The sequence below is a fragment of the Grosmannia clavigera genome (genome assembly GCF_000143105.1).
Source record: "Grosmannia clavigera kw1407 unplaced genomic scaffold GCSC_132, whole genome shotgun sequence".
In the NCBI taxonomy this organism is placed as follows: Eukaryota; Fungi; Ascomycota; class Sordariomycetes; order Ophiostomatales; family Ophiostomataceae; genus Leptographium; species Leptographium clavigerum.
In genome coordinates, this window is record NW_014040810.1 from 948,464 (window position 1) to 972,174 (window position 23,711).

Genomic DNA, 23,711 nt, shown 5'->3' on the forward strand with positions numbered 1-23,711 from the left:
GGCCGGACGGCCGCGGCTACCATCTGTGCCCACAGATGCAGTTCGCCGCGTCTGCCCGCAAGTGTCCTCACTGCCAAGGCGCCCTGCAGAAACGCATCAACCGGCCGGCCCGGTGGTGTTTCCGGTGAGTGGAGAGAGGAAGAGGAAGATGAAAGAAAAGGAAAAGAAAGGAATGATTACGTAATGCTGACTTGGCCAGAATCCCAGACACGTTCAGCTACGATCTCGGTGCCCTGATCGAGCCGTTGGCCGTGGCCGTGCACGCACACCGCCGCGGCGGGCTTGCTGACGCTGATGTCGACGTCGACCAGACACAAAACATTCTCGTGCTGGGCGCCGGCCCCGTCGGCCTATTGGTTGCGGCCGTCTGCCGCTACGCCCATCTGCAGCGTGCCGGCCGCGACAAGGCGGCTGGCCTGCACATTGTCATGCTCGACCTGATCCAAGACCGCGTCGACTTTGCTGTGCAGCAAGGTTTTGCCGACGTCGGCGTCGTGTTGCCGCGCGACCTCCTCGGCCAGACCGACGCCGACAAAGACGACGACAAGGCCGGCCTTCCACCCAAGTTCACCAACCCCAGGGCGCTCAGCGAACTGCTCGTGGCCAAAGCCCGTGACGGTGCCCTTTACGACGTCACTTTTGAGTGCACCGGCCAGGAATCTAGCGTGCAGACGGGCATCTTTGTAAGCATGATCTCTCTCCCGATCCCGTGACTCCGTGACCCCGTGACCCCGATCTAACAACCCAGTCTACGCTTCCGGGCGGCCGCATCGTCATCGTCGGTATGGGCGCGTCTGCACAACGGATCCCACTAGGAACGGCCGCGGCCAAGGAGGTCGACATCGTCGGCGTATTCCGCTACGCCAACGACTACCCCGAGGCCATCCGACTGCTACGCGAGGCCGACGCCGAGCAGCTGGCCCATATGGAGAAGATCGTCTCCCACCGCTTTTCCGGACTCGCCAATGCTGCTGCGGCCTTTGAACGCGCCAGCAAGCCGTACGACGAGGACGGAAAGCTGGTGCTCAAGGTGATGATTGAGCCATGAGTGGGAGTGTTGACCAGGTCGGTGCTTGACACAAATCTTGGATAATGGAAGTTGAGAGGATAAGAAAAAGGAATAAAGACAATAAAGATAAAGGGGTACCAAGGTAAAAGAACAAGAGATATATAAAGTGCAGAATTCTTGTTTATTTCTATAGAGCCTAAAAGAGAAATACGATAGCTGTGTTGAACACCTGTCCGTCACGACTTGTCCGGGAAGCCAAAGTCGATGCCAAAGGGCGGGTAGACGAAGCGCTGCAGCTTGCCGGCCTTGTCGAGGCCGTCGGAGTAGTCGTTGAGCAGCTGCAGGTCGGCGCCATCGAGCGTGACGATCTTGCGGTTGGCGTCGATGCGGGCCGGCGTGACCGACTTGGGCACGACAGTGCTGCCGCGAGCCAGGTGGTAGCTCAGCAGGATTGTGGCTGGCTCGACGCCGTGTTTGGCGGCTGTCTGGACGATCGGCTCGGCCGTGAAGAGCGGGCCGCCCGTGCTGCCAAACGGGCTGTAGGCCATGATGTGGATGCCGCGTTCGCGACAGAGGTCGACAATCTCCTGCTGTGGCAGTGCCGGGTGGTTCTCGATCTGGTTGACGGCCGGGACGACGGTGGCGTGTGGCAGCAGCTGTTCGAGATAGCGTTTGCTGTACTGTGGTGGTTGGGGATATGTAAGAGAGGAAAGACGAAAGACGAAAGAGAAAGAGAAAGACGAAAGCGAAAAACAAAACATACATTGCTCACACCGACAGACCGGGTCTTGCCCGTTTTCAGGACGGCCTCCATCTGCCTCCAGGTGTCGACGTGGTTGTGGCTGCGGATGATGTCGCGCTCGCCGTTGGGCAGCTTCGGGAAGCACTCATCGTTGCCGCCGGGGTTCAGCAGCAGCGGCCAGTGCACCAGATAGAGATCGACGTAGTCGAGGCCAAGCAGCCGGAGACTCTTGTCCAGCCCCAGCTCGACGCGCGTGTTGTACGAGGCCCAGACCTTGGAGACGACAAAGATGTCGGCACGCGTGACGACGCCCTTGGCGATGGCTGCCCGGATGCCCTGGCCGACCTCGTCCTCGTTGCCGTAGCAGTACGCGCCGTCGATGAGCCGGTAGCCGGCCGTGAGGGCGTGCTCCACGGCAGCTGCTACTTCGCCCGGAGCAGACTGCCATGTGCCTGGAAGACGGATTAGAAGCCGACAGATCATAGAGGCTCGACAGTGCGGCCGGCAAGACACGGCATACCGAGACCCAGCGCCGGGATGGGCAGTCCGTTGTTGAGCGTAAACGTCTTGTCCGTCATCGTGGCGGCAGAAAGAGCAGGGAAACAGGAATGAGAGGATGGAAAGACGAGAGAAAGGGAAAAGGCGGGAGAATGATGAGAGGAAGGGGAAAGAAGAGTTTAAAGAGCCGCCGCGGAAAGCGCAATCGGCAAAGCGGGGAGCCGAGCTCACAGCTCGCAGCCCACCAAATCGGGAAGGCGCCGGAAAAAAGCACCCCGACAATCACAGGCAGGCAAGATGGATGGACAGAGTGGGTCACCAAAGTGAAAAGAATCTATTGCTCCGAGTATTAGCAAGTAATAGGAAGCGAAGATAAAACAGTCGAAGCAGAACCGACCGGACCGCAAGAGATTAGAAAAACAGCAGCAGCGAAGCGAAACGTCGACATGTCCAGTCGCACGCAAAAACACAAAACACCCAAAACCCAGTCGGCGTATTCGTACAGGATCGATCCATTACCTCCCGCTCGTCTTCTAGCCGGCGATCAACACCCAGAGCCTGTGATATATGTTAGCTGGAGCGAAAAATGAAGGACGTCCAGACAGGGCCACTCACAAGAAGAAGATCATTAACACGCCAAACATTTCTGTACATGTTAGCACGTCGAGTTGGTAAAGAGCGGCAAGACAAGTACTTACTGGCAATCAGCCACCGGTTGCCCGAGACACGGCCCCAATACTTGAGCAGCTCCTTCTGAGCGCCTTGCACGTTGTCCACCACAGATTCGGTCTTGGAAAGAGTCAGCCATGTCTCTACCGTCTGCCGTCTGCCGTCTCCATCGCACTCTCTGACTCACATTCGCATCGATCCGCTCAATCATCTCCGACTGCTCCGACACCATCGAAGCCAGCTGCCCAAAGATGGACCCCAGCTCTGCAATGGTCGACTCGATCGCCTCGATCGCATCGCCGCGCTGCTGAATGTACGTGTTTGACGGCTGTGCCTCCTCCATCATCATCAGCTGCTGGTCGCTGACGACCGGGTTGAGCGAGAGCAGATCGCCACCGCCGCTGCCGCCATCGAGCAGAAGCCCCGACGCCGCTGCAGGCCCGCCGCGCAGTGCCGGTGTGTTTCGGCCGCTGCCGCTGCTGCTGCCCGTCGTCGCAGCTGCATATAGCGGCGAGGCTGACTGCTGGTGCAGGCTGCCGCCACCAGCCCCATGCTGCTGCACTGGCGGCGCCACCTGTGAGATGAAGTTGTCTGTGCGTGCCCGCGTCGACTGCAGGTTCTTCGTCCGCACTTCCAGCACCTCCTTGAAGCTGGCCGACACGCCCGTCAGCCGGTCCTGCAGCAGGTACACCACGTTCTTGCGATGCTCGCCCTCTTCCGACTTGCCGCCCTGTTGCTGTCGTGAAAGTGCCTGCAGCCCCGAGATCTGCTGGTTGATCGATGCTGCACCCCAAAGTCAGCCACGGCCTCCTGACACGTACACGTACACGTACACGTACACCGACCACAGAACACAGCACATACCCAGGTTTTGCTTCACCACAAACGTCAGCTCGTTCACCTCCGTCGCCTTGTCGTCAAACATGCTCTTCCGTTTTGCCACTGTCCCGCACACTCGTTAGCACACGTCGTCCGTAAGCCATATCTTCGCCGTGCTGCATCGCCTCCTTGACTCACACATTGCCAGCCGTTCCAGCTTTGCCATCGTCGCCGAGATCCCTCGCCCAATCTCTGCTGCTCGCCGCGCAAATTCTGACCGTCTCACGTGGCCTGCCGCTGCACCGCTCTGCTCGTCCGCCAGCGTCCCGTCGTTGTACGCGCCTGGCGCCAGCAGCGGCTGCTGTTGTTGTTGCGAGACCGATGCGCCTCCGCCAGCAAACATCATCGCTCGCTTCTTCTGCGCTGTCGCCGCTCCCTTGGACGACTGCACATGACGTCGCTGTGCCTGCTGCACCACCGTGCGGAACTCGACCGTGCGGTCCTGGATCCGGGACACTGCCATGGCGTGAGTCTGCCGTCGTTCAGTGGACCGAGCCGCAGTCGATGCGCGTCCACCAATGGCGCCTTCTGCCGGTCCTGGTCAAACTCAAAGTCGTACTATGGTGTCGTGGAACAGAAAAGCTTCGGCTTCGTCGGAAAATCCTTCGGTCGAAATGTCGTCGCCAGGGTTTGCGTGTGGAAGTCTCGTCTTGGCCAGTCGGGAGCCCGGTTCTACAGAAATTATGCAAGGCAAATGCGGCAAGTGAAAAGAGAAACAATGGTGACGCCGTGGAGAAGAAAGAGGGGGGATTGGAAAGAGATTAAGTTTCAAGGCCGTAGCGGAGATCCAAGAGACGGAGATGGCGATGTAAACCTGGCCAGTGCCCCTTTCGCGCCTTCTAATCTCAGACACCCAATCAGCGACTAACGCATTACGTGGAGGTCCCCGCGTGCGGATGAACGCCTGAGGCAGAGAATCTTGTACACCATGCTGGCCAATCACAGCAGAGGAGGGTATTATTGCTAATTATAGGCCAACGGCTGAAGAACCAATTTCGAGACAAAAGGCTGCATAAAGACAACAGGCAAATGAAAAAGAAACCCCCCAAAATCCAAAAACAATCACATCAAATCGTCCTCCACAAACGTAAACTCTGCGTACGGATTCCACTCCTGTCCCGGATAGCTGGTCGCCGACATATGGGGCTGTTCGCGCTCTTTGCGACGCTGCTGCTCCAGCTGCTCGTCCATGTCGGGCACAAACACCGGAATCTTCTCCTCCAGGTCCTTGAGCATCTGTCGCCTCTTGTACTCCTCCACCTGCTGGGCCGACGTCTGTCGGATAGTCTTCTGCCGTCCCACCTTTGCCGACTCGGCATCGCTGCTGCCGTTGACAGAGACAGCCGTAGGTGAAGGCGTCGACAAAGCAGATGGTGAGACTGGATTCGCAGGCGGCGGACTGTCTGCCGAAGAGGCTGCAGCGGTCGGCGCCTCTCGGACAGACGTGCCGTTGAGATCCTCCTCTGTGGTAGTTGGGCTCCCGACAACTGTTGTCTGCACGGGACTCTGAATGCGCAGCGGTGCCGGCGCCATGGGGTTGCCAATCGTAATGTCTGTGAGAGAAGCGTCCGTGGCATCAATGGGACTTTCGCCCATGGAAAGGGCGGTGTTGCCGTTGGGCTGCACTGGCGCTGAGTCAGGCGTGGCATGAAGCGGCGACGAGATCGCCGAGTCCGAGGCTCCAGCCATCAGTCCCCGGCCGTCCTGTATGTGCTTCTGCTGTATTGCTGTCTGGGATGGAGCCTGTGGAATTTGTAGCTCCTGCTGCTGGTCGGCCTGCGGATGGGCCTGTAGAGGTGGCGTGGGCAGAAACGAGCTGTCGACTGGATCCTGTTGGCTAGTCACCGCTGGGGGCGAAACTGTGTTCGGCGTCGACGTAGTCTGTTCCTCTGGTTGCTGCTGCTGCTGCTGCTGCTGCTGCTGTGGAAGAGGAGGCGTTGGTGCATACGGTGCAGTTGCGACTTCTGCGTAGATAGCAGCAGGGGAGTCGTACCGAACTGGGTGCTGCTGTAGCGGATGTGGCACGGCCTGGTTCTGTCGGACGACTCCGTCGGGAGCTGTGTTGGAAAAACCGATGGCCGGTTGGCCTTGCAGCTGCTGCGTGTAAGGCCCTGTAGCCTTTAACCCGGTGGCCTGACCATGGAAGACACCCGCTGGGAGGTGCTGTTGTGGTTGCATCTGCAATTGCGGCTGGTAGGCCACGAACCGCTGTTGCTGCTGCTGCTGCAACTGGTGCGATCGCGCCATCATGTCCTCGCTGTACACGGTAGCATATCCCATAGGGATAGCAACATTTCCGTACTGCGGCTCGCCGTGCGTGTTCTGCATTTGCTTCCGGGTCGGTACAGATGCTTCGCCGGTTTGCACATGGTTGCGATACGCCGCCCCAAATGGCGCAATCGGCCGAGGCGGCTGCTGTTGCCGTACTTCTTGTTGGGATATCTGTTTCTGCAGTGCTTGCTCACGTGTGAGCACCGGCTCGGACGCTGACGTTGGTAGGCCCAGGTTTGATAGCGGAGGAACGAACGGTCCAACAGTCCCGACAGGAGTGCCAGAGCCACGGAACGTACCGCCCATAGGCGCGCTGATCACCGGCTGGCGCGAAGGCTGTCTAGGGTACTCAGGCCCGCCCGGTGGCGGGCCCCGAGGATCAATGGTGCCGCTCTTGGGACGGCGGAAGCGGCCAAAGAACTTCTTGGACCGATCTCTCTCCTTGTCATGCTTTGTCACCTGTGGCTGGGATGTCGGGACGCCTAGGCCAGGCTGGGGATGTATGGTCATGTTCTGCGGGTATTGCCCAGCCAGTCTCTGCCCCATGTCCTCTGGCTGCTGCACCACTACAGAGGACAGCTTCGACCGGTGGAACTGCTGTTTCTGCTGCTGGGGCGGCGGTGTTGGCGCCATTGACGGCGTCAGGCTCACTGCGTCAGCAGCTGGCTGATGGGTAGACGTCGAGATAGATGGTGACGGCACGTGACTCAATTCTCTACCGATGTCGCCATTAGCAGCAGCCGTTGGAGCTTCCGACAAAGCAGAAGGCGGGCGGTCAATAAGATCAAGGTCAGCATCTGGATTCGGCGCCAGAAGAGCGACTGCAAGCTGTCTTGTCGGCTGTGTCGGCTGCAGCGGAGGCGGCGAGGATCCCACGGGTTTGCGGACAGGTGGCCCATAGGACGCGGACGGCAGACGGCCGTGAATTCTGGATGCCGGAATGCAAGGGCCACTGGCACTCCGCACCTTTCCGGTCGTCATCATTTCGAGGTTGGGGCTGACAGAAGACGGTGCCCTAGAAGGCGACAGTCCAGGGATCGTGGAGTTCGGCATGTTCGTCGTGACAGACAGCTGTTGCTGCGGCTGTGGAAATGACAGCCCTGTTGTGCTAGCACGGGGACGTCCTCCTAGATCACGTTCCCAACCAGATCTGGGCGCTGGCTGTCCTCCGGGTCTGTCTGGGCCAGAAAAGCCAAACTGTTGCGCTAGTTGTGTCGGTTGAGCGACTAACTGCGACATATTGGCTGATGTCCGATGCTTGTCCTTGCCCTTGCCTTTGCCAAAGAAACCCAAGAGGCCTGACCCGCGCCTACTATGTCGTTCCTCTTCAGGAGGGACGCTGAACGTGTCTGCCCGGTTGGCCTGCTGTGGCGAGATGAATACTTGCTGTTGCTGCTGTTGTTGCTGCTGCTGGATCGGCGCTGTCCGAACCTGCGCAATTTGACGAGGACCATAATTCTGGCCGTCATCGCCAAAGCCTTGTGGCATCCTTGCCGGTGGGAAAGAACTGTTTTGTGGGGCCGGGCCGCCGGGCTGTTGTTCTTGGTTCAGGAGGAAGAGCTGTGGGTTGGATATATGCGTAGCTGGAGACAAAATCAGCTGCTGCTGTTGCTCCGGATTTTGTGGCTGTCTCTGCAGGGGCGGTCCCTGTGGAGGCCTGCTTGGATGTCCCTGGAAGCCAAGTGACCTCTGAGCGTCTTGGGCGTCGTGATATATGTGTGGTTGTGCCGACTGTGGCCGACTGCCGCTGTCCTGCTTGCCCTTATTGAAGGGAAGGAAGCCCCGTAGCTTGTCGACGGTAGAGTGCTGATGGTGGTGCTGCTGATGTTGCTGAGGTTGCCGGTGCAAAGAAGGCGTCCTGTCCGATGTCGTCTCGTGGGATGACGGAGGCGGCCGTACAGAGTGTGATGAGGGCGGTGGCGTGCCATGAATAGACTGACGCCAGTTGCTGATCATGGAGAATCGGCGGCCCTTTTCGTCAGTGGCGTTGCTGTCGCCTGCAGCGGCGGGTGGATAAGGCCTTCGGACCACTCCGGGCTGCTGGGTCTGGAAAGGAGCTGCAGGTCCATCACCATTGGAAGCATGCTGATGGTTTTGCCCGTCTGACACTGGGATGATTCTTGGCCGTTGTTGCTCCTCTTGCCACAGCTGCTCCCTGCTTGATGCTTTCTGCTCCTGATGCTTCTGCTCCTGATGCTTCTGTTCCTGCTGCTCCTCCTCTGGGTTCGGGTTCTTCTCTGGCCTTGGCTCCTCCTCTGGCATCGGCTCCACATGTTGCTGCTGCTGCTCCAGAGCAATTGGAGGTGAACCGACGTCGTCGTCCTTTGCAGGCGGACGCGGCTCAGATGGCTCTGGCTGTCCAGTGCCCTGTATGGTATTAGCAGCGGTTGACTCGGCCGAGAGCAGCTCGGCCTCCTTGTCGAGGCCGTAATACTGCTGCGTGGGTGTCGTGGGCGACGATCGCTGGCGCGTGGACGCGAGCGGTTCCTGCAGATGAGACTCCTTCAGCTTCCATCCTCCCTCGGGCACGAATTGCGGGCCACCCGGCTGGCCGTGGATGGGAAACGGCGCGCTCTGCTGCAAGGGCTGCTGCTGCTGCACAGGCTGCTGCACAGGCTGCTTCTGCTGTGGCATCTGTTGCGCAACCGGCTGGCCATGCCAGCTCGGCTGCTGAGACGTCTGGTACTGGCCCGGCCCTGACTGGACCTGGCTCTGGTTTCCCGATCCCTGGCTGCCCTGACCACGGTATGCCTGCTGATGTTGAACAGCCTGACCTTGTTGTGGCGGTTGCTGCTGCTGGGGGCTCGACACCACCGGGGATCGGTTTCCCCAAGACGGCTGCCGTTGTTGGCTAGGGCTGCCGATGGGCCCAGACATGCCAGGAAATGGTCCGTACGGGCTGGCGGCTTGGTCGAAGTCGGGAGCTGGTGCACAATACAGACGGTCAGTGTCTGGAAAAAGGGGACAAAATGCACCACATTCCGGGCCTCTCTTCAACGCACCCTGTGCAGTGCTTCCCGGATGCTGCGGCGGTGGCCCGCTCTCGGGCCGCTTTCCCTTGTTCTCGCCCATCGGCGAAGACGGCGGTTCGAACAGGTGCAACGCGGACGTACGACGGACGGGAGGCAGGGGAGTAAAAGACGACTGGCGGGTGACGCTTCTCTGCAGCTCTTCTACCTGCTGGTGTTGCTGCCGTTGAAGGTAGTGCTGTTGTTGATGCTGGATATGCTGCTGCTGCTGCAGTTGGAGCAGTTGCTGTTGTTGCTGGTGCTGGAGATATTGCTGATGCTGTTGTTGTAGCTGCGGCTGTAGCTGTAGCTGAAGCTGCTGATGTTGTTGCTGCTGCAGGAGAAAGAGTTCGTGCTGCTGTTGTTGCTGCTGCTGCTGGAGATACAGCTGATGCCGGTATGCATCCTCTTGCTGCTCTGGCTCGTAGCGATTGGACGGGTCATGCACAGCAGGTCCGCCGTTTTGGGCAGCAACGGGACCGATGGCAGTGTCGCCGTCGTTCTTGTGGCGCTGTCGCGAAAACATGTTGCCAGCGCGAGAAACTTCTGGGAAGTGGAGAGGGCCGCGGCAAGACCGCAGGGAGGAATGGAGATGCAAGAGGATTCCAGCTGGGCAAGAATGCGAGTCGGCGTGCCGAAAGGGGCCAAAGGTTCTCCGTACGCACGAGTACCTAGTGTCCTGCTCATCCGATCGCTTCGGACGGCCTGACGAGCTGCAAGGACAGAAGGCGGAGAGCAGACAGCAACAGGACGGCAGCAACGCGCTCTGTCGCGCATCTGACTTGCCAACGGCGTGCCGGGCGATGCTGGGAGAGGGGGTAAGAGCAAAAGGGCGAGAGACAAGAAGAGACAGGCCAAAAAGTAAGACGGAACCGGGATTTCGTGTCAGCTGGAGCACAAGGCTGTATTGGGATGAGCCTGTGCGATACTTTTTCCTCTTTTCCCCTCTCTGGACAGCGGGAAGGCGCTAGGACGCAGGTGAAAATGGCGTTGTGGGTCCTAAGGCTGCTGCTGACAGCAGATAAGAGCGGCTGTGTTTGGGCGTTCTCCTGTGCTTGCTCTGGGAATGTGTCTTCTGCTGTTGCTGTTTCTGGCCCGCGTCGGTCTTCCTGCTGACCAATGTCCCTCGAGCACGGGTCCCCAGAACTGGTCGTCACAGCATTGGTCCTTGCTGCAGGGATGGCCATCCTACAAGTGGAGTAGCCTGAACACACGGCCCCACTGTTCGAAGGAGTCGTGCACACAGCAACAGAGGCTGTGCTGGCCATTTGCCCTTTCTGCTGCATCGCGACTCGTCCGTCACACGGACACAGCCCGTCTCTCGTTTCTCACCGCCGTCGTGCCGGTGTAGACTTGTTACTTGTATTATTGTTGTGGCCGGACAACGATGGATAGCATGCACGCGGTTTGAGGATATATCCCTATACGTAGAAAGCCTCCAGAAAAAACACTCTCCAGCCCACTGTCATAGACCCAACACCGTCGCCGAAGCCAAGAGAGGAAAGAAATAAGAGGGGGGGTGAGAAAGATGGAGGGGGGGAGGGAGGATATTCGAAACGAAGAAGAAGAAGGGAGAAGAGAAATACGAGGAACAGAAGGAACAAGAAAAGAAGAAAAAGGAAGCGAGAAAATTCCTCACCTTGTCAGTTCTCCTCCTCAGTTTTCTCAGTCCTCCTCGGTCCTCAGTCCTCCACCTCCACCTCCTCCTCCCCTCAGTTGGCCGCCTTCTTGTGGAAGCCCTTCTTCCGCAAGGAAAAGAGCCCTTTGCCGGCCTTGCCTGTGGCTGCCAAGATCTCCTTGCCCTTGTGCGAGATGTGGTTGCTCGACGGGATCGACGGTATGCTGGCGAGTGCAGCCGCCGGTCGGGATGGTGGTGGCTGGCCGGCCGAGACGGTCTCCCAGATTGGCACATACGACGCCCGGGCGTACTCGGGCACGGCCGTCATGGCGCTGAGCCACGCGAGCAGGCCCGAGTCTGCGTTGGCGTACTCGCTCCGCGTCTCGGCCAGCTTGGTCATACGCTCCTCGTGCGTCTCAAAGGCCATACACTGCCGCAGCGTCAGCAGCTGGCCGCTGTTGCCCTCGTCCTGGCCGTAGCCGCCAATCAGTTGGGCCGACGGGGCCAGCTGGGTCGACTGCGCCGACTGTGTGGACGAGTGCGAGTGCGCCGACAGCACCGACTCTCTCGGGCCTGTCGCTGCCGACGGCTGTCGCTGGTGCGGCGGTCGCGGAGACACCGGCAGTCCGACAATGGCCGGTGCTTTCGGCTCGTCTGCAACCACGTCCAACATCGATCGCAGGGCCGGCTGTGTGGTCGACTGCACGACCTCTGGGGCCGAGTCTGCATCGACTGGCGGCGCCTCTGTCGCTAGCGTGTGGAGCTCAAACGCGCTGAAGAGAGATGCCGGCGATCTAGGGTCCTCCAGCTCCACCGGAATTGGTGGCTCTACCGACATCCGCACTGCTGCCGCCGATGACGGAGGAGCTGGCTCAGGCGCTGAGCTGCCATCGACCTCAGCAGCAGATGCCGTAGCAGACGCTGCTCGAGACGCGGCCTGAGACTCGCCCTCCCACGAGAAGCGGCGTCGAATCCTGGCGTCGGGCGAGACAGCCGGGGATTTCAGCGTTGCCGGTTCTGGTGTTGACAGGGTAGGGGTCGTCTTCAGGATTGGCTCCGGGATCGGCTCCGGTTTCAGCTCCGGGCTCTGCTCAGCCTTCTGCTCAGCCTTCTGCTCAGCCTTCTGCCCACCCAGCTCAAGCTGTGAGCCCGAGGCCACCAGGGCTGCTGCTCCGGCTACCTCTGCCGCTGCTGCAGCCGCCGTCAACATGGGGACGTGGGGCAGAGGTGGCACCGGTTCTGCGGAGGCGTCGTCGACGTCGTCGGCAGTCCAGTACTCGTCGTAGACGCTCTGCAGATAGGAGCTCTCGCGCGTCAGCTTTCCATCCTCGCGGTCCGACTGCTCGCCAGCAGCCGTGTCCGTGGTCGCGTTCGCGTTCCCGCTCGCCAGATTGGCCGGCGTCAGCGTGCGAATGATCTCCTCGTGCAGCTTGTCGCTCTCTTTGGGCGTCCCGACTGTGCCGCTGGATTCTGTCGTGTTCGTTCCGGACCGCTTGAGCGTGGTCGTGGCCAGCGGCGGCGGCACGCCGTCAGCAAGCGGCAGCGCGCCCCGGTGTGGATTGAGGGGTGCCGTCGGGGTCACCACGGTGCTCGGCGGCGGCGGCGAAGCGACACGATCTAGGAGAACCTCGGACCGATCTCCGGGAACCTCCGCCATGTCGGCCAGCTTCTTTGTGCTGGCGTCACCCGACAAGGCAGCCGCTGTGGGCGCCACGGCCAGCGGGGCTGCTGCCTCTACCTTTCCTGCGGCCGGTGGCAGGGCCGGAACAGGAGGCGCACCATCGGAAGAGAGCAGGCTTGTCTCTCCAAAGAGCAGCTCAGGAGCAAAGGTCGAGAAGCGGGCCAGGCTAGGGAGCTTAGGGAAGTTGGAGAACCGACGGGCCTCCTCTTCGGCGGCCGTGCTGGCAGCAGAAGATGCAGCCGAGTCAGTCGAGACCTTTGGCTTGTGTTGAGAATGGGGACCAGGTGAGGGTGCTATGATGATGGGAGTCTGGAAGGCTGCAGCTGCGGCTGCGGCGATTTCTCGGACGGGTGTTTCTGGTGATCGAATGTTGGCCGAGGCGGCAGGTGCGACCGCGGTGGCGTTGTTTCCTGGACTGCAAAAAGTCAATTCCAATCAGATGTCATCAGGACGAGCATCTCTCACCTTGATGACGCTTGTTGTTGCTGTGGCACGGTCTCCTCGCTGGATGTACCACGCCGGTAGATTTCCGACGGGCGAACGAGGCTGCTGGTGCTGCCGTTGGCAAGAGCGCTGGCATTGGCCGTGGCAGCTCGACGAACAGCGGCCGCAGCCGGCGACTGTGCACGCGGGCCCAAAGGCGACTGCGAGCGAGCCTCGGACGTCCAAGGCTGGCGTCGGGCGGCTGGCGGCATGGATCCAGACCGCGGCAGCTCGGCGTGCAGCGGAGGAGCGGTGCTGGAGGACGGGACGCTTGAGAGAGTGCGAGCGGCCGGCGTGCCGATGCTGCTGCTCCGGTTGCTGCTATTGCTTTGGCTGTTGGACGGCAGCGCCGGCGAGCCCTGGCGCCAGGACTGCTGGGACGGCAAGGACGGCAATTGTGACGGCGGCTGTGTCGAAGCCGACTCTCCTGCTGCTGCCGTCTGTCCGTTTAGCAGCGGCCGCGTCGGCAGCGAGTCCTGTCGTGGACGATGTGTCGCCGTCGTCGGACTGGCGGCTGCACTGGCACCAGCTATAGACGGCAGCGTGCGGATGCCAGACAGCATGGTTCCGGGAAGACTGGGCATCGGCGGTGGTACACCGCCGGCCATGTGGGCTCCGTCGTCATCCCCATCGTCATCGTCGTCCTCGTCCCCCCAGCCGCTGCCGTCGTAGTTGATCGTCTTGGCCTCGACCCATTTCCGCGTCTTCTTCCGGCTCACGTTGGCCTTGTAGTTTGCTGTCACCGTTCCCGATTCCCTGGGCGACGACTGTGGTCAGCAGGAGCGCAAGAAGCAGGACAACAGCCACAACAGAGGGACTGCTCACGTGGGCGACGACACGGCCGACCGGTAAAAGGGACTGCTGCCGTAGCTGCCCTCGGCCATGGTGGAAAGAGATGCCGGCGAAATGGCGCTCGCTAGCGGAAATTCGGCTGTGTGGCGAGTAGAAAGACAGCCGGGTGGCTTTTGAGAGGGTAGTTTCGGACAGGCCGTCGATTGTCCTTCTGTGTCGTGGTGGCTCTCCAGCAAGTACGGGTATTGCGAGCAGAGATATTTACGAGCCCTGGGCCCGTCGCGTTCTCGTAAGAGGAGAGAGCCCTCTGTACGCAATGGCTTGCGCGCTAAGAAGGAGGACCACCTGGCGGCCCTGAAGAATCAGGAAATGCGGGACAGGAGGGGGACTGACGACGTACTCCGTAGTGGGAAGAATGCAGGGCCCAGCGTCCACTGCAGGGGAGATGATTGGGTGGTTAGGGATCGACGCAGCTGGTGCCAGGCGCTAAACACGCGCTACCACGGTGTAGAATCGGACTGAAACCACCTTATTTTCCGGGGGGTCAGGACGAGAAAGGAAGCTGCACAGATCACGCAGACTGCAGAAGACGTTGCCTTGGTTCACGATGTCTGGACGGTCTCTGTATGTTCTGTATGGAGCGCCCCGTACTTGAAGTAGAACCGACGACGCATATCTGCCGATCGAGCATCGTAGATGTTGTCTTGGCCTGGCAGACTAGCCTGCTCGTACTCGTATTGCAGGCTCGAGCACATTCCATGACTACGAATGGCATTAACGTCCAGAGGGCTCCTATACCTCGAGAATGCGACAAGCTGGTGGCGAAGCCGCATTGTCGAGACAGGGATATCTTAAACGAGAGCTCTATTCCTGCCAGCAGTCTCTTCTCCTCATGCCTACACGCACGCTGGAATGCCTCGAGGATCGGCGGAAATTGCTGGCAATGCAGGGGCCACAGCGCCTAGTCGAAATGGGCCGACGTTCGTATCTTGCATACGGAGTACGTCTATCCGTATGTGCTCAGACTCCGCCTCCTCGCCTCAATAGTCCTGCACGCCCGTGTCTCCCGTCCTTGTCCTGTCGTCGTCGTCGGCATCTGCCCATCCCGGCGACTCGTCGTCGAACCAGGCCTCTTCGGCATCGGCTCGCGCCAACACGTCGTAGTCGCTGTCGTCGTCCACTGTCACGTAGTCGAAGCCGTCGGCAGACGCTCCGCCGCTCACAAACCAGTTGCGTACAATTGCCTGCCAGCGCCGGCTGGCTGCATCTCGCGGCGATGTCGCATCGCTGCCGTCTTCATCATCTAGGTCGAGGTCACCAGCCGTGGCCCTGTCGTTTTGGTCAATGCCATGACCCTCTTCCTCTTCCTCTTCCTCTTCTTCGCCTATTCGATGTAGTCGCTCTGGATTCCGCAACATAGACGCTTCCAACACCTGTCCGAAACCTTTGTCGCGTGCCTCGGCTCTCCGTTCGTCTGGCGTCTGGAATGCGCGCACCAGCTCGTGGTACAGCTGCACGTCTGTCCAGCCGGTCAGCATGCAGGAGAGCAGGTCCACTTGTGGAATTTCGGGTACGTGCCGACAAACTCGCGATCGCTACTCTCGACATACGACGGATTGCGCCGCAGGTACTCCAGCCGCCGGTTCTGCACCCGAATTCGTGCAGCCTGTCTAGGCGACCGACTGGGACGTGGACGCGGCTGTGAAGCCAGCGCGAAGGGGGCTGTACCGTTTCCGTCGGCCGACGACTGCAAAAGTAGTGAAGGCATTGGAGCGTCGCGTCTTTGTCGTGTGTCAAAAGAGTGGATTGCGGGGAACGGCAGCTCAGCAGAGGGTGCTTTCCATTTGGGGAGAATTCAGCCACGCCAACAGAAGACCAATGATGAAGGAGCCGACGAGATGTAAGACGATGATGATGCCACCGCGGCAGACACCTCTATCGCATCGACACCTTTTCCCCCAAAATGGCCCTCCGTCTCGCCATCGACTGTCTCTGTGGCGCTGTCGCCCAAAATGTCACCACCAGCTCGACGTCTGATTCGTCCGTCGTCCCACTCGCACTGTGCCACTGCACTGCCTGCCGCCACTCCAGCGGCCTGCTTTGCACGTCGTACTGTCCGATAGAGCCGCCTGCTGCTGCCGACCACATTCTCGCATCCTTGTCCGCCTATGCTTCTTCTGCTGCTGTCACCAGGTACTTCTGTCGCACCTGTGGCTGTCATGTCTTCCGTCGGGATCGAGGAGCGGACGAAATTGTCCAGTGGCAAGTAGCCACTGGTGTCATCGTCGAGGAGATCGGAGATGCTGCTTCTTCTGACAGACCTGCCACCCTGGCATTTGTCCGTCATGACCACGTCACCGACACGCAGGACGGCGGTCTGGCCGTGTGACTGCCTTCCATCAGCGGCCGCCCGATGGCAGGACTGCCTGCTGACACCACTTCGCCGGGCCCATCGTCACTCGTTGGTCCCGTCGATATTTTCGCTTCCTGTCACTGCCGCAATGTTTGCTTCACCGTGCGGCACCCCGACCGCTACCCGGTCGAGAGCCGTCGGCCACACTCGGGCTTCAGCGACCTGATCCATCCGTTTGCCACCACAGCCCCGGATGTCATCGCGAATCCGTCAGACGACAAGTGGTGGTTGGTTCAGTCTCAATCTCAAACTGCCTCGGCCTCTCCCCACACCCGCTATCTTGCCGGCACCTGCGCCTGTCGATCTTGTCGCCTGTCTTCCGGCTTTGAGATCCAGACCTGGGCCTTTGTGCCGCGCGCCAACATCTTTCTCCACCACCAAGCACCGCGCTCCCTCGACTTCTCCGATCCCGACATCCAGCGCCTTGGCCGTCTCGCCACCTACAGCTCCAGCCCAGGAGTCGAGCGCAATTTCTGTTCCAGATGCAGCGCCACCGTCTTCTGGCACGACATATGGCGTCCTGACCTCGTCGACGTCAGCGTCGGCCTCTTCCACCAGACCGACCATGCTTCCCGAGCCGAATCCATACTCAGTTGGTGCACTTCCCGCGTCAGCTTTGCCGAGGAAGCCGTCTGTGGCCGTCGAGGTCGAGCAGCCCAGCGAGCAGAGAGTCTTGTGGCAAGCCTAAAGACTGGTACGAAATCAGCTCTTGACTGATTCTTTGATATGCTGTACGTGTGGTGGCGTCTTTTCCAGCTGGACGTATAAGCACAGGGGCAAGACTGGCTCACCTTCTAACGCCCTATAATGTAGTAAAAAATACATCGTAGTGAACGTTATAAGAGGAGTCGTGCTTCATCTAGGAGGACCAGAGTTACAGGAACTTTACGCCATGTTGACGTATCTTGCTATCTGGGAAAGCTGCATCAAGAGGATATGTCCGCAGAACATACATGTCTTCCGGTATAACCGGGTTTCCATACAGAACTCCCTTTGCCTCCGTCCTACATAATCCTAGTTGCTGTTGCGTACTACGTGTGCGGCATCCAGGCGGTGCATCCCGTTTAGGCTCCCCCAATCGACTAAAATGAACAACGGTACATGGCCATCGCCCAAAATTCATGCAGCCGAACTGTTGTTGCTAACAGTGCTCAACGCCTCCGTAGAAGCGCAAACAAGGTTGTACGTAGCATCGTATTTGTCCGCAGGAACCTCTCCAAGATCACCCCGGCAGTTTTCGGTGGCCGCGTTGTTGCTGTGATTCTTCTTGCGGACGTCATCGGGACCAGCATCTGCGTGCTTCCGTGGTCTCCATGTGTCTGCTGCCATTTTTGGTGTTCCTTTATCTTCCCCAGCTGGTCGCACGGCGAGCCTAGATAGAGCCCTAGACGAAATTACTTTGTCCGATTTCTAGTCGGTCAAGGCATTTTCCGTGCTCATGTCCACTTCCATGCTCCCCAATGGCCCTTCCACAGGACGAGACGGCGATGACGCTTCCAGTGGCAGAGAGTCCAGCTCCACCTCCATCTCAGCTTGATGACCACTGACAGACGAGGGAAGCTTAACGCTACTACTACTCTCACTCTTCATCTGCTCAACCAGGCGCTGAGCTCGGCCCTCCTTTTTGCGTGGCGCCGGCGCCCGACCGTTCTCTTGAACATAGAACTGCCGAAGGAGAAAAACTGCCTTATCGCGGCCCCATCCGCCTTCAACATCAAAACCTGGCTCGACGTTTCCGCCATGTCCCGAGTCTCTAGCAGGGACTGAACCTTCGGCAATGGGAATAGTTGAAGCACGGCGCACGATGGGCGGATTGTTCATAGGAGGGCCATCCAATTCCGACGACGAGTCAGCAGGCATACCCTTGTCCGAGGGCATAGATGTGCTGCCTCCGGTACCTTCGAGGGGTTGGCGAACCGTCCGCGTGCGTCGTGGCTTCGACATCATGTTGGTAACATAGGTCTCGATGTAGGTGGCATTCTGGGCCGCAGGCTCGTTAGGCTTCGAGTTCATGTGAATGCGCAGCACACCACCGGTGCCTCCGAACTTGTCGTTGGCGGCTCCAAAGTAGACCTTTTTGATCCCGTACTGGCGTAGCATTGAGGCACACATGATACACGGCTCGACGGTAACGTACAGGGAGCACCCACGGACAATGTCCGGATTGACGACACGAGCGGGGTGCAGTTTCTGACCGTAGGGAAAGAGGTGCCCTTTGCTTGGATTGACCCGGGCCCAGTCTCTGTCTGTGAACTCGTCCGTGTCGTTGTCGTAGTCTTGAGCACTGTCGCAATCGGAATCATCGGCACGCCGCGAATCAACATCGCTGACATCGTCCCATTGCGCCAACAGAGCGTTCAGACACATCAACTCAGCATGACGGGTCCCGTTGCGAGTCATGTTAGTCGCATTCATGCCTTTGGCGATGACACGACCATTGTGAACAAGAACACAGCCGACAGGGGTCTCATTCGTCCGCAAAGCTAACTGAGCCTATGAGCCTGGTGTGTTAGTTGAGACATCAAATGCCGATGCAACCTTTAAGAGGAGGACTGTGCCGTCCATCCGATTCATCGGCTGAGAAAACAGATGGCATGTAGGGTTTAAACGCACCATAGCAACAGCTTCGTTCATATAGCCCCGATGCAAACGTTTGATGGGGTCACACTCCTCGGCTTCTTCCGCCATGGTATTGAGATCTTCGTTGATATCGTGCAGTATCTCGTTGGCCAACATGTCACCGCTACTCAAATTACCACGGCGCTTGCCAGCAGTTCGGGTCATTATAAAGCTGGCATTTGATTCGTCCGACTCGTTGCCCTCTTCGGCATCGCTGCCCATCAGAGCGATGTCGCTCTTCCTCTTCATGCTTGCCACGACGCCCTGATCAACACCACTGTCCATCGTCTGGCCAAAGCCTGCTACTGATATGACTTCTGCTAGCTCTGAAGAGGGCGTTGGCAGCATTTTTTTCGACGACGGGGTTTTCTCTAAGGCGATGACAGTATTAGCGCTCGCAGTCGGCGACGCACAATTTGCCACGGTGCTGATGAGTGTTTGACGGTTGGCGGTCAAGTTAGCGGGGCCAGTGTGAAAATGGACATTTTTTGTCTTCTTGCCGTTGCTTTCAGCAGATGACGGGCTCAACACACTATCGGACGAACAGCCCAGTGAAGGCGCCGGATAAAGGCCGCCTGTCTGAGAACGTTCGCGGCGTGCCGCATCTTCAGCTTGTTGCTTCTGGCGCTGCTCACGGAATATCAGAACGGCTCTCTCAGCCCTGCGAGCACGCCGGTTCTTCTCATGACTGACTCCATCGGTGACCACAGCGGCGGCCAGAGCGGGAGCTTTGAGCTCTACATCGGTCGCAGGACTGGAAGTCTTTGGCACTAAGGCAGAAAACGGTCGAAGCGGGATGGCTGCCAGTCTGATTGTCTTTATGGCGGTCGTAGTGATTGCCTTCGCTGTGGTGGAGGTTGCGGAGGTCGCGACTGTAAAGGGCGTCTTTGCTGCTGCCGTTGTGACTGTCGCTGTCGATGCTGTCTTTGTGTTGATATTTTGTGTATGATGCGTCTTGTTGGGCATCGCCGTTGTTTGTGCTGCTGCCACTGCCCCGTATGTTCGATGTCTGACTGTGGCGCCTGCTCTAGTCGATGAAAAATGCAGTGCCCTCCCACGACCTCGGTAGCGATAGCTGGTCCCCTCTGCCATCAGAGCCCCGTGGGCCTCTCGCGGAGGAGCCGGGTGGCCAGGATCGGCAGCAGAAGCACAACCAGCGCGACCCCGGCCCCGGCGACGACCACGGTTGTTACCACGACTCCCCAGAAAAGGGCTGCCACCGTCACAGCCATCCAGATCAACTCCATCGCCAGGCTTGCAGCCTCTTGAATGCAAGCCAGCACGACCACCGCGGCCACCATGTGAGCCTCGGTCATTGCTATTTCTACCTCGTTGAGTGTGCTCGCTAGGTGGATAGTTAGTGCTGTCTGTAAAACTATTGCCTGCTGTCCTAGACCGGAGTGCTTACTGCCACGATATGCCGATTTGCGTCGGGCCTCGTCCTGAGCCACGCATGTCGTTGCTTTCCTCTCCCTTTGTGGAAAGCTGGCAGTGTTCGTCTTTAGACACGCCAATGTCGTGTCTTTGGTGGTCTCTATCGTCTTCTTGATCGATGCAGCGCCACGTCGTGTTCACGTTCTGGGACGCCTCGCCCACGCTTGTGTGTGGACCATGTAATGGGGAATGGAATTGTGTTTCTGTGAGTGAGATTATGACAAGAAGGGCCCACGTACTCACGCATGTCGTGGCAGCCAAGATGGCAAGACGTTGCCATGGATGGAATCTGGAACTTTGCGCGAAAAGAGAAGCTACGATGCTTGTAAACGCTATGACGGCAACCATCAGCACGCCCACGTCAAATAACAAGGAGAAATTGGAAGGAGCGGATGGCAGTCGTATCACAGATGGGGAAGCAGCATTTCGGGCTGTGCCCAAGTCGGACCTGTCTAGCTGGGCGATGGCGCGCTGCTTCCTTCCCAGATGGGATCTTTTTTTGGAATGTGCCATGCTACTCCTGCTCCCTGTAGATTTCCCTGCTTGCACGGGCTTGAAAACTGTATTGTGTTGGAGAAGCTGCTGCAGCCTGAACTCATCGTACTTGCTTCCTGCTTCTTTCCTGATGGAGTTGCCCTTTTACGGAGACATGAACATGGCTTTTTTAAAGTTTATAAAGCTTTTGCTGAAGCGATCTGAGAAACGGTTGTGCTCGCGAGACCTTGTGCATGTACGTGGCCTGATGGGGAGAGGGTTCATGTCTACTGACTAGGTGACACGATCATACTGCTTTTCACAATTCCCTCCTCATTTGATGACAGACTTCGCGGCAATTCTGGTTGTATTACGTTTGTCCCGACTCTGTGTGACAGGCTCTTGGAGTCAGTTTCAGCAGACGAGTCAGTGCATTGCAAACGTCAGGACATCCAGCTCAAAAGCAAAATGATAATTATTCAATAAAACTAGTAGTTGTACCAAAAAGACCAAGACACACTCGCTACGCTTCCCGCTCTCCGATTCCCATCATTGTCTTCGTGTCGAACAGTCATCTTGAATATGCGCTTTTGCCCTCGGCATTCAAGCAAGTGCTATTGGCAAATGACGGACGAAGAGCCCACAAACAGTCTCTCCACGCCGTATGTGACCTCCGACACAGAGCCACGGGAAGCCTGAGATGCGCGCCAGATGAGCAAAGACGGAATCAGCGACGTCATCAGTGTGGACAAGCCAGCACACAAGGCCACAGCGTCCAAAGGCCTGGAAACAACCTCTGTGGCACTGGCTGCAACAGGAGTCTGCCCGATTGATGTACCACCGTGCCTCTCCGACTCAGCCCTGGCTGCTAGTCTGCTACTGACTCTCCTCCTCTGTGACGGCTGCACAGCATATGTTGCTGTGTGGCTGTCGTTCAGGGAGGTCTCAGTAACAGAACCGCTGGCAACTGATACGGAGTTGAGACTGGAGCCGCCATCGCAGCCCGCAAGTCCATCGCACCCATCGCACCCATCGCATCCGTCGCATCCGTCGCATCCATCGCACCCATCACATCCATCGCAGCCGTCGCAGCCAGGGCCACCGTGGTGTTGATTTCGGCCGTCTTCATCCCCATCTTGGCCTGTCGCTGCGTCTCTCTCCACGATGCGAGAGGTTTGAGACTCTTCCAAGCCAGCGGCTGCCGTCATGTCGGTGGCACTAAATAAGAGTGCAGACGACATTGTGGAAACGCCCTCCTCGCCAAGACTGCATCGAGCAGGGGTAGAGGGATCCAGAGGCACGTCGTGGGGGATAGAAGGCGAGACAATAACTTCCGACAAGCCTGCTAGTTCGTCGCCGAAGTGAGTCTCAGTACCAGAAGCCAAAGCTCCTTGGGTTTGTTGTTGTGGTCGTTGTTGACCGATCAATTGCCGGGTAAGGGATTGGGGCTGGACCAAGGTACCGTACGAGCTCTGGGCCAGGCCAGTGGCCGTGGCCTGGTTGGAGAAGTGAGCCGGGGAGAATGCTGCAGGGAAGCCTTCGTTCAGGGAGGTGGCGAGTTCCAGGTCAAGCTCCACTTCGGTGAACAGACGGCCTTGGTCAGACAGCTGGGCCCAATCGAAAGAGTCTCGGAGCATGTCCCATCCCAGTGTATTGATGTCGTCGACAACGGTAGTGGCCGGATCTCTGGCGGGTTCGGACAAAAAGGCGCTCGGCGTCTGCGGAGCCATGATCACCGGATCTGCAATGGTCACTGGTCTCTTGCCCTCTACCTTGTCCTTTGCGGCCTGGGCAGCCTGCGCCGCGTTCGCCTCCTCCTTTGCACGGCCCGACTGCGCTGGAACGGCATAAGGAGCTGTGCGGTTCGTGCTGCTTGTGCTGTCTTGGACAGTGCCCATATGGTGGCTCGGGTCGCATCGCGTCTTCTTGCGCCGACAGTCAGCGCAAGCACCGCGCTGCCGAACGATTTTGGTGTTTTCTCTCTCCTCGCGGGTGCGCGTAGAACGGCTGGTCATATGGGTAACGTCCTCACCATCTCGCGTGACGATCTGCATGCTGTTGTCGGGAAGTCGGCTCGGTCGGTGGTGCTGTCGTTGCCATCGTCGTTGCTGGTGTTGCTGGTGCTGCTGGTGCTGCCGCTGCGTGGGCTGCCAAGAAGCGGTCACACGCGAGGGCGCATGTACTGCTGCGGAAGGAGTCCAGGTCGGAGCGGCGGGTGAAAGCACAGGTCCGGCCATAGCGGCCATGGTGGCCATAGGATAGTCGCCGGTGAACTGCGCTGGGGCTGGGAACAGGGGGAGCGAGAAGAGAGAATTGGCCAGCTCCAAGTCATTAGGCGGCGGTCCCGATGCCGGAGCTATCTCCAGGAACGAATTGCTGCTTCCGCTGCCGCTTCCACTGCCACTGCCTCCGGACGCGGAGCCCGACTGGTATGTCGGCTCGACAGCGTTGGGAAAAACCGGGCTGGGGCTCGCAGTGAAGCCCGACGACGTGGTGATGGAGGCAGTGGGGACGATGTATGTCTTGTACCGCTCGTTTGTTCGCTGGGTGTGAGACTCAAAGTCGCGCTGGATCATCTCCATCTTCATGGAGACGGGGATATCAAGGGCGATGAAGAGATCGACTAGAGCCTGGAGTTCCGGGGTGCCCATAGGCGGGGCGAACACGAGCGGCTGACCCGGACCCTCCTGGAAGATGGAAAAGGTTGTGGTGGCCATGGGAGTGACGCCACAAGCGACACCGGGAGTAGAAGCAGGCGTAGAGCTGTGGGGGCTCTGGGAGCTGCTGAAACTGCGTTGTTGAGCCATTGGTGCTTACGTGTCGATGGTGCTTAGTTGTTGTGTCTTTTAATTGTTTAAAAGGATGCACACAGGGCCCGGTGGCTAAGTACCAAGCGTTGTTTGCTTTTGCGCTTTCGTCTTCTTTGCAGGCTTTCTGGGATTCGCTGTTTGGTGTTGACAGGGCCAAATAAAGCAATTCAGGGTCGAGATATTCAATCGACCTCAAGAAATCCGGTAGAGCGAAGGGCTGGTAGTCAGGCAAGATACAGCAAAAGATCAAAGTATACCTGAGACCGTTGTTGATATACAATGCGTTGACGTTGTGCTGTCGTCTGTGGCGA

At 58.7% G+C, this 23,711-nt stretch overlaps 10 protein-coding genes across 10 annotated transcripts; 2 read left to right on the top strand and 8 right to left on the bottom strand.

Annotated features, from left to right (window-relative positions):
• Positions 1 to 35: 35 nt before the first annotated feature.
• On the top strand, positions 36 to 1,048 carry CMQ_5300 (sorbitol dehydrogenase; the record flags this gene model as incomplete). Its single annotated transcript, XM_014319045.1, has 3 exons — positions 36 to 124; positions 200 to 683; positions 749 to 1,048. 3 exons carry the CDS (start codon positions 36 to 38, stop codon positions 1,046 to 1,048), a joined length of 873 nt encoding a protein of 290 aa, XP_014174520.1.
• Positions 1,049 to 1,245: 197 nt separating this feature from the next.
• On the bottom strand, positions 1,246 to 2,329 carry CMQ_5094 (aldo-keto reductase; the record flags this gene model as incomplete). Its single annotated transcript, XM_014318839.1, has 3 exons — positions 1,246 to 1,689; positions 1,773 to 2,203; positions 2,272 to 2,329. The coding sequence occupies 3 exons, from the start codon at positions 2,327 to 2,329 to the stop codon at positions 1,246 to 1,248; spliced, it is 933 nt and encodes a 310-aa protein (XP_014174314.1).
• A 453-nt stretch (positions 2,330 to 2,782) lies between these two features.
• On the bottom strand, positions 2,783 to 4,260 carry CMQ_5144 (er-golgi snare complex subunit; the record flags this gene model as incomplete). Its single annotated transcript, XM_014318889.1, has 6 exons — positions 2,783 to 2,807; positions 2,865 to 2,895; positions 2,948 to 3,038; positions 3,106 to 3,701; positions 3,783 to 3,860; positions 3,936 to 4,260. 6 exons carry the CDS (start codon positions 4,258 to 4,260, stop codon positions 2,783 to 2,785), a joined length of 1,146 nt encoding a protein of 381 aa, XP_014174364.1.
• Positions 4,261 to 4,859: 599 nt separating this feature from the next.
• Positions 4,860 to 9,140, bottom strand: CMQ_5348 (uncharacterized protein; the record flags this gene model as incomplete). Its single annotated transcript, XM_014319093.1, has 2 exons — positions 4,860 to 8,992; positions 9,071 to 9,140. The coding sequence occupies 2 exons, from the start codon at positions 9,138 to 9,140 to the stop codon at positions 4,860 to 4,862; spliced, it is 4,203 nt and encodes a 1,400-aa protein (XP_014174568.1).
• Positions 9,141 to 10,788: 1,648 nt separating this feature from the next.
• Positions 10,789 to 14,483, bottom strand: CMQ_5133 (uncharacterized protein; the record flags this gene model as incomplete). The annotated part of the gene is made up of 5 exons (XM_014318878.1): positions 10,789 to 12,790; positions 12,841 to 13,614; positions 13,684 to 13,789; positions 14,051 to 14,084; positions 14,268 to 14,483. 5 exons carry the CDS (start codon positions 14,481 to 14,483, stop codon positions 10,789 to 10,791), a joined length of 3,132 nt encoding a protein of 1,043 aa, XP_014174353.1.
• Positions 14,484 to 14,690: 207 nt separating this feature from the next.
• CMQ_5306 (uncharacterized protein) lies at positions 14,691 to 17,392 on the bottom strand (the record flags this gene model as incomplete). The annotated part of the gene is made up of 4 exons (XM_014319051.1): positions 14,691 to 15,169; positions 15,250 to 15,397; positions 16,334 to 16,747; positions 17,240 to 17,392. The coding sequence occupies 4 exons, from the start codon at positions 17,390 to 17,392 to the stop codon at positions 14,691 to 14,693; spliced, it is 1,194 nt and encodes a 397-aa protein (XP_014174526.1).
• CMQ_5097 (duf636 domain containing protein) lies at positions 15,614 to 16,039 on the top strand (the record flags this gene model as incomplete). The annotated part of the gene is made up of 1 exon (XM_014318842.1): positions 15,614 to 16,039. One exon carries the CDS (start codon positions 15,614 to 15,616, stop codon positions 16,037 to 16,039), a length of 426 nt encoding a protein of 141 aa, XP_014174317.1.
• Positions 17,393 to 17,473: 81 nt separating the features above from the next.
• On the bottom strand, positions 17,474 to 19,648 carry CMQ_5275 (tRNA-specific adenosine deaminase; the record flags this gene model as incomplete). Its single annotated transcript, XM_014319020.1, has 2 exons — positions 17,474 to 18,556; positions 18,677 to 19,648. The coding sequence occupies 2 exons, from the start codon at positions 19,646 to 19,648 to the stop codon at positions 17,474 to 17,476; spliced, it is 2,055 nt and encodes a 684-aa protein (XP_014174495.1).
• Positions 19,649 to 19,773: 125 nt separating this feature from the next.
• Positions 19,774 to 20,363, bottom strand: CMQ_5328 (uncharacterized protein; the record flags this gene model as incomplete). The annotated part of the gene is made up of 3 exons (XM_014319073.1): positions 19,774 to 20,023; positions 20,091 to 20,279; positions 20,356 to 20,363. 3 exons carry the CDS (start codon positions 20,361 to 20,363, stop codon positions 19,774 to 19,776), a joined length of 447 nt encoding a protein of 148 aa, XP_014174548.1.
• An 841-nt stretch (positions 20,364 to 21,204) lies between these two features.
• CMQ_5098 (uncharacterized protein) lies at positions 21,205 to 23,397 on the bottom strand (the record flags this gene model as incomplete). Its single annotated transcript, XM_014318843.1, has 1 exon — positions 21,205 to 23,397. The coding sequence occupies one exon, from the start codon at positions 23,395 to 23,397 to the stop codon at positions 21,205 to 21,207; it is 2,193 nt and encodes a 730-aa protein (XP_014174318.1).
• Positions 23,398 to 23,711: the final 314 nt, after the last annotated feature.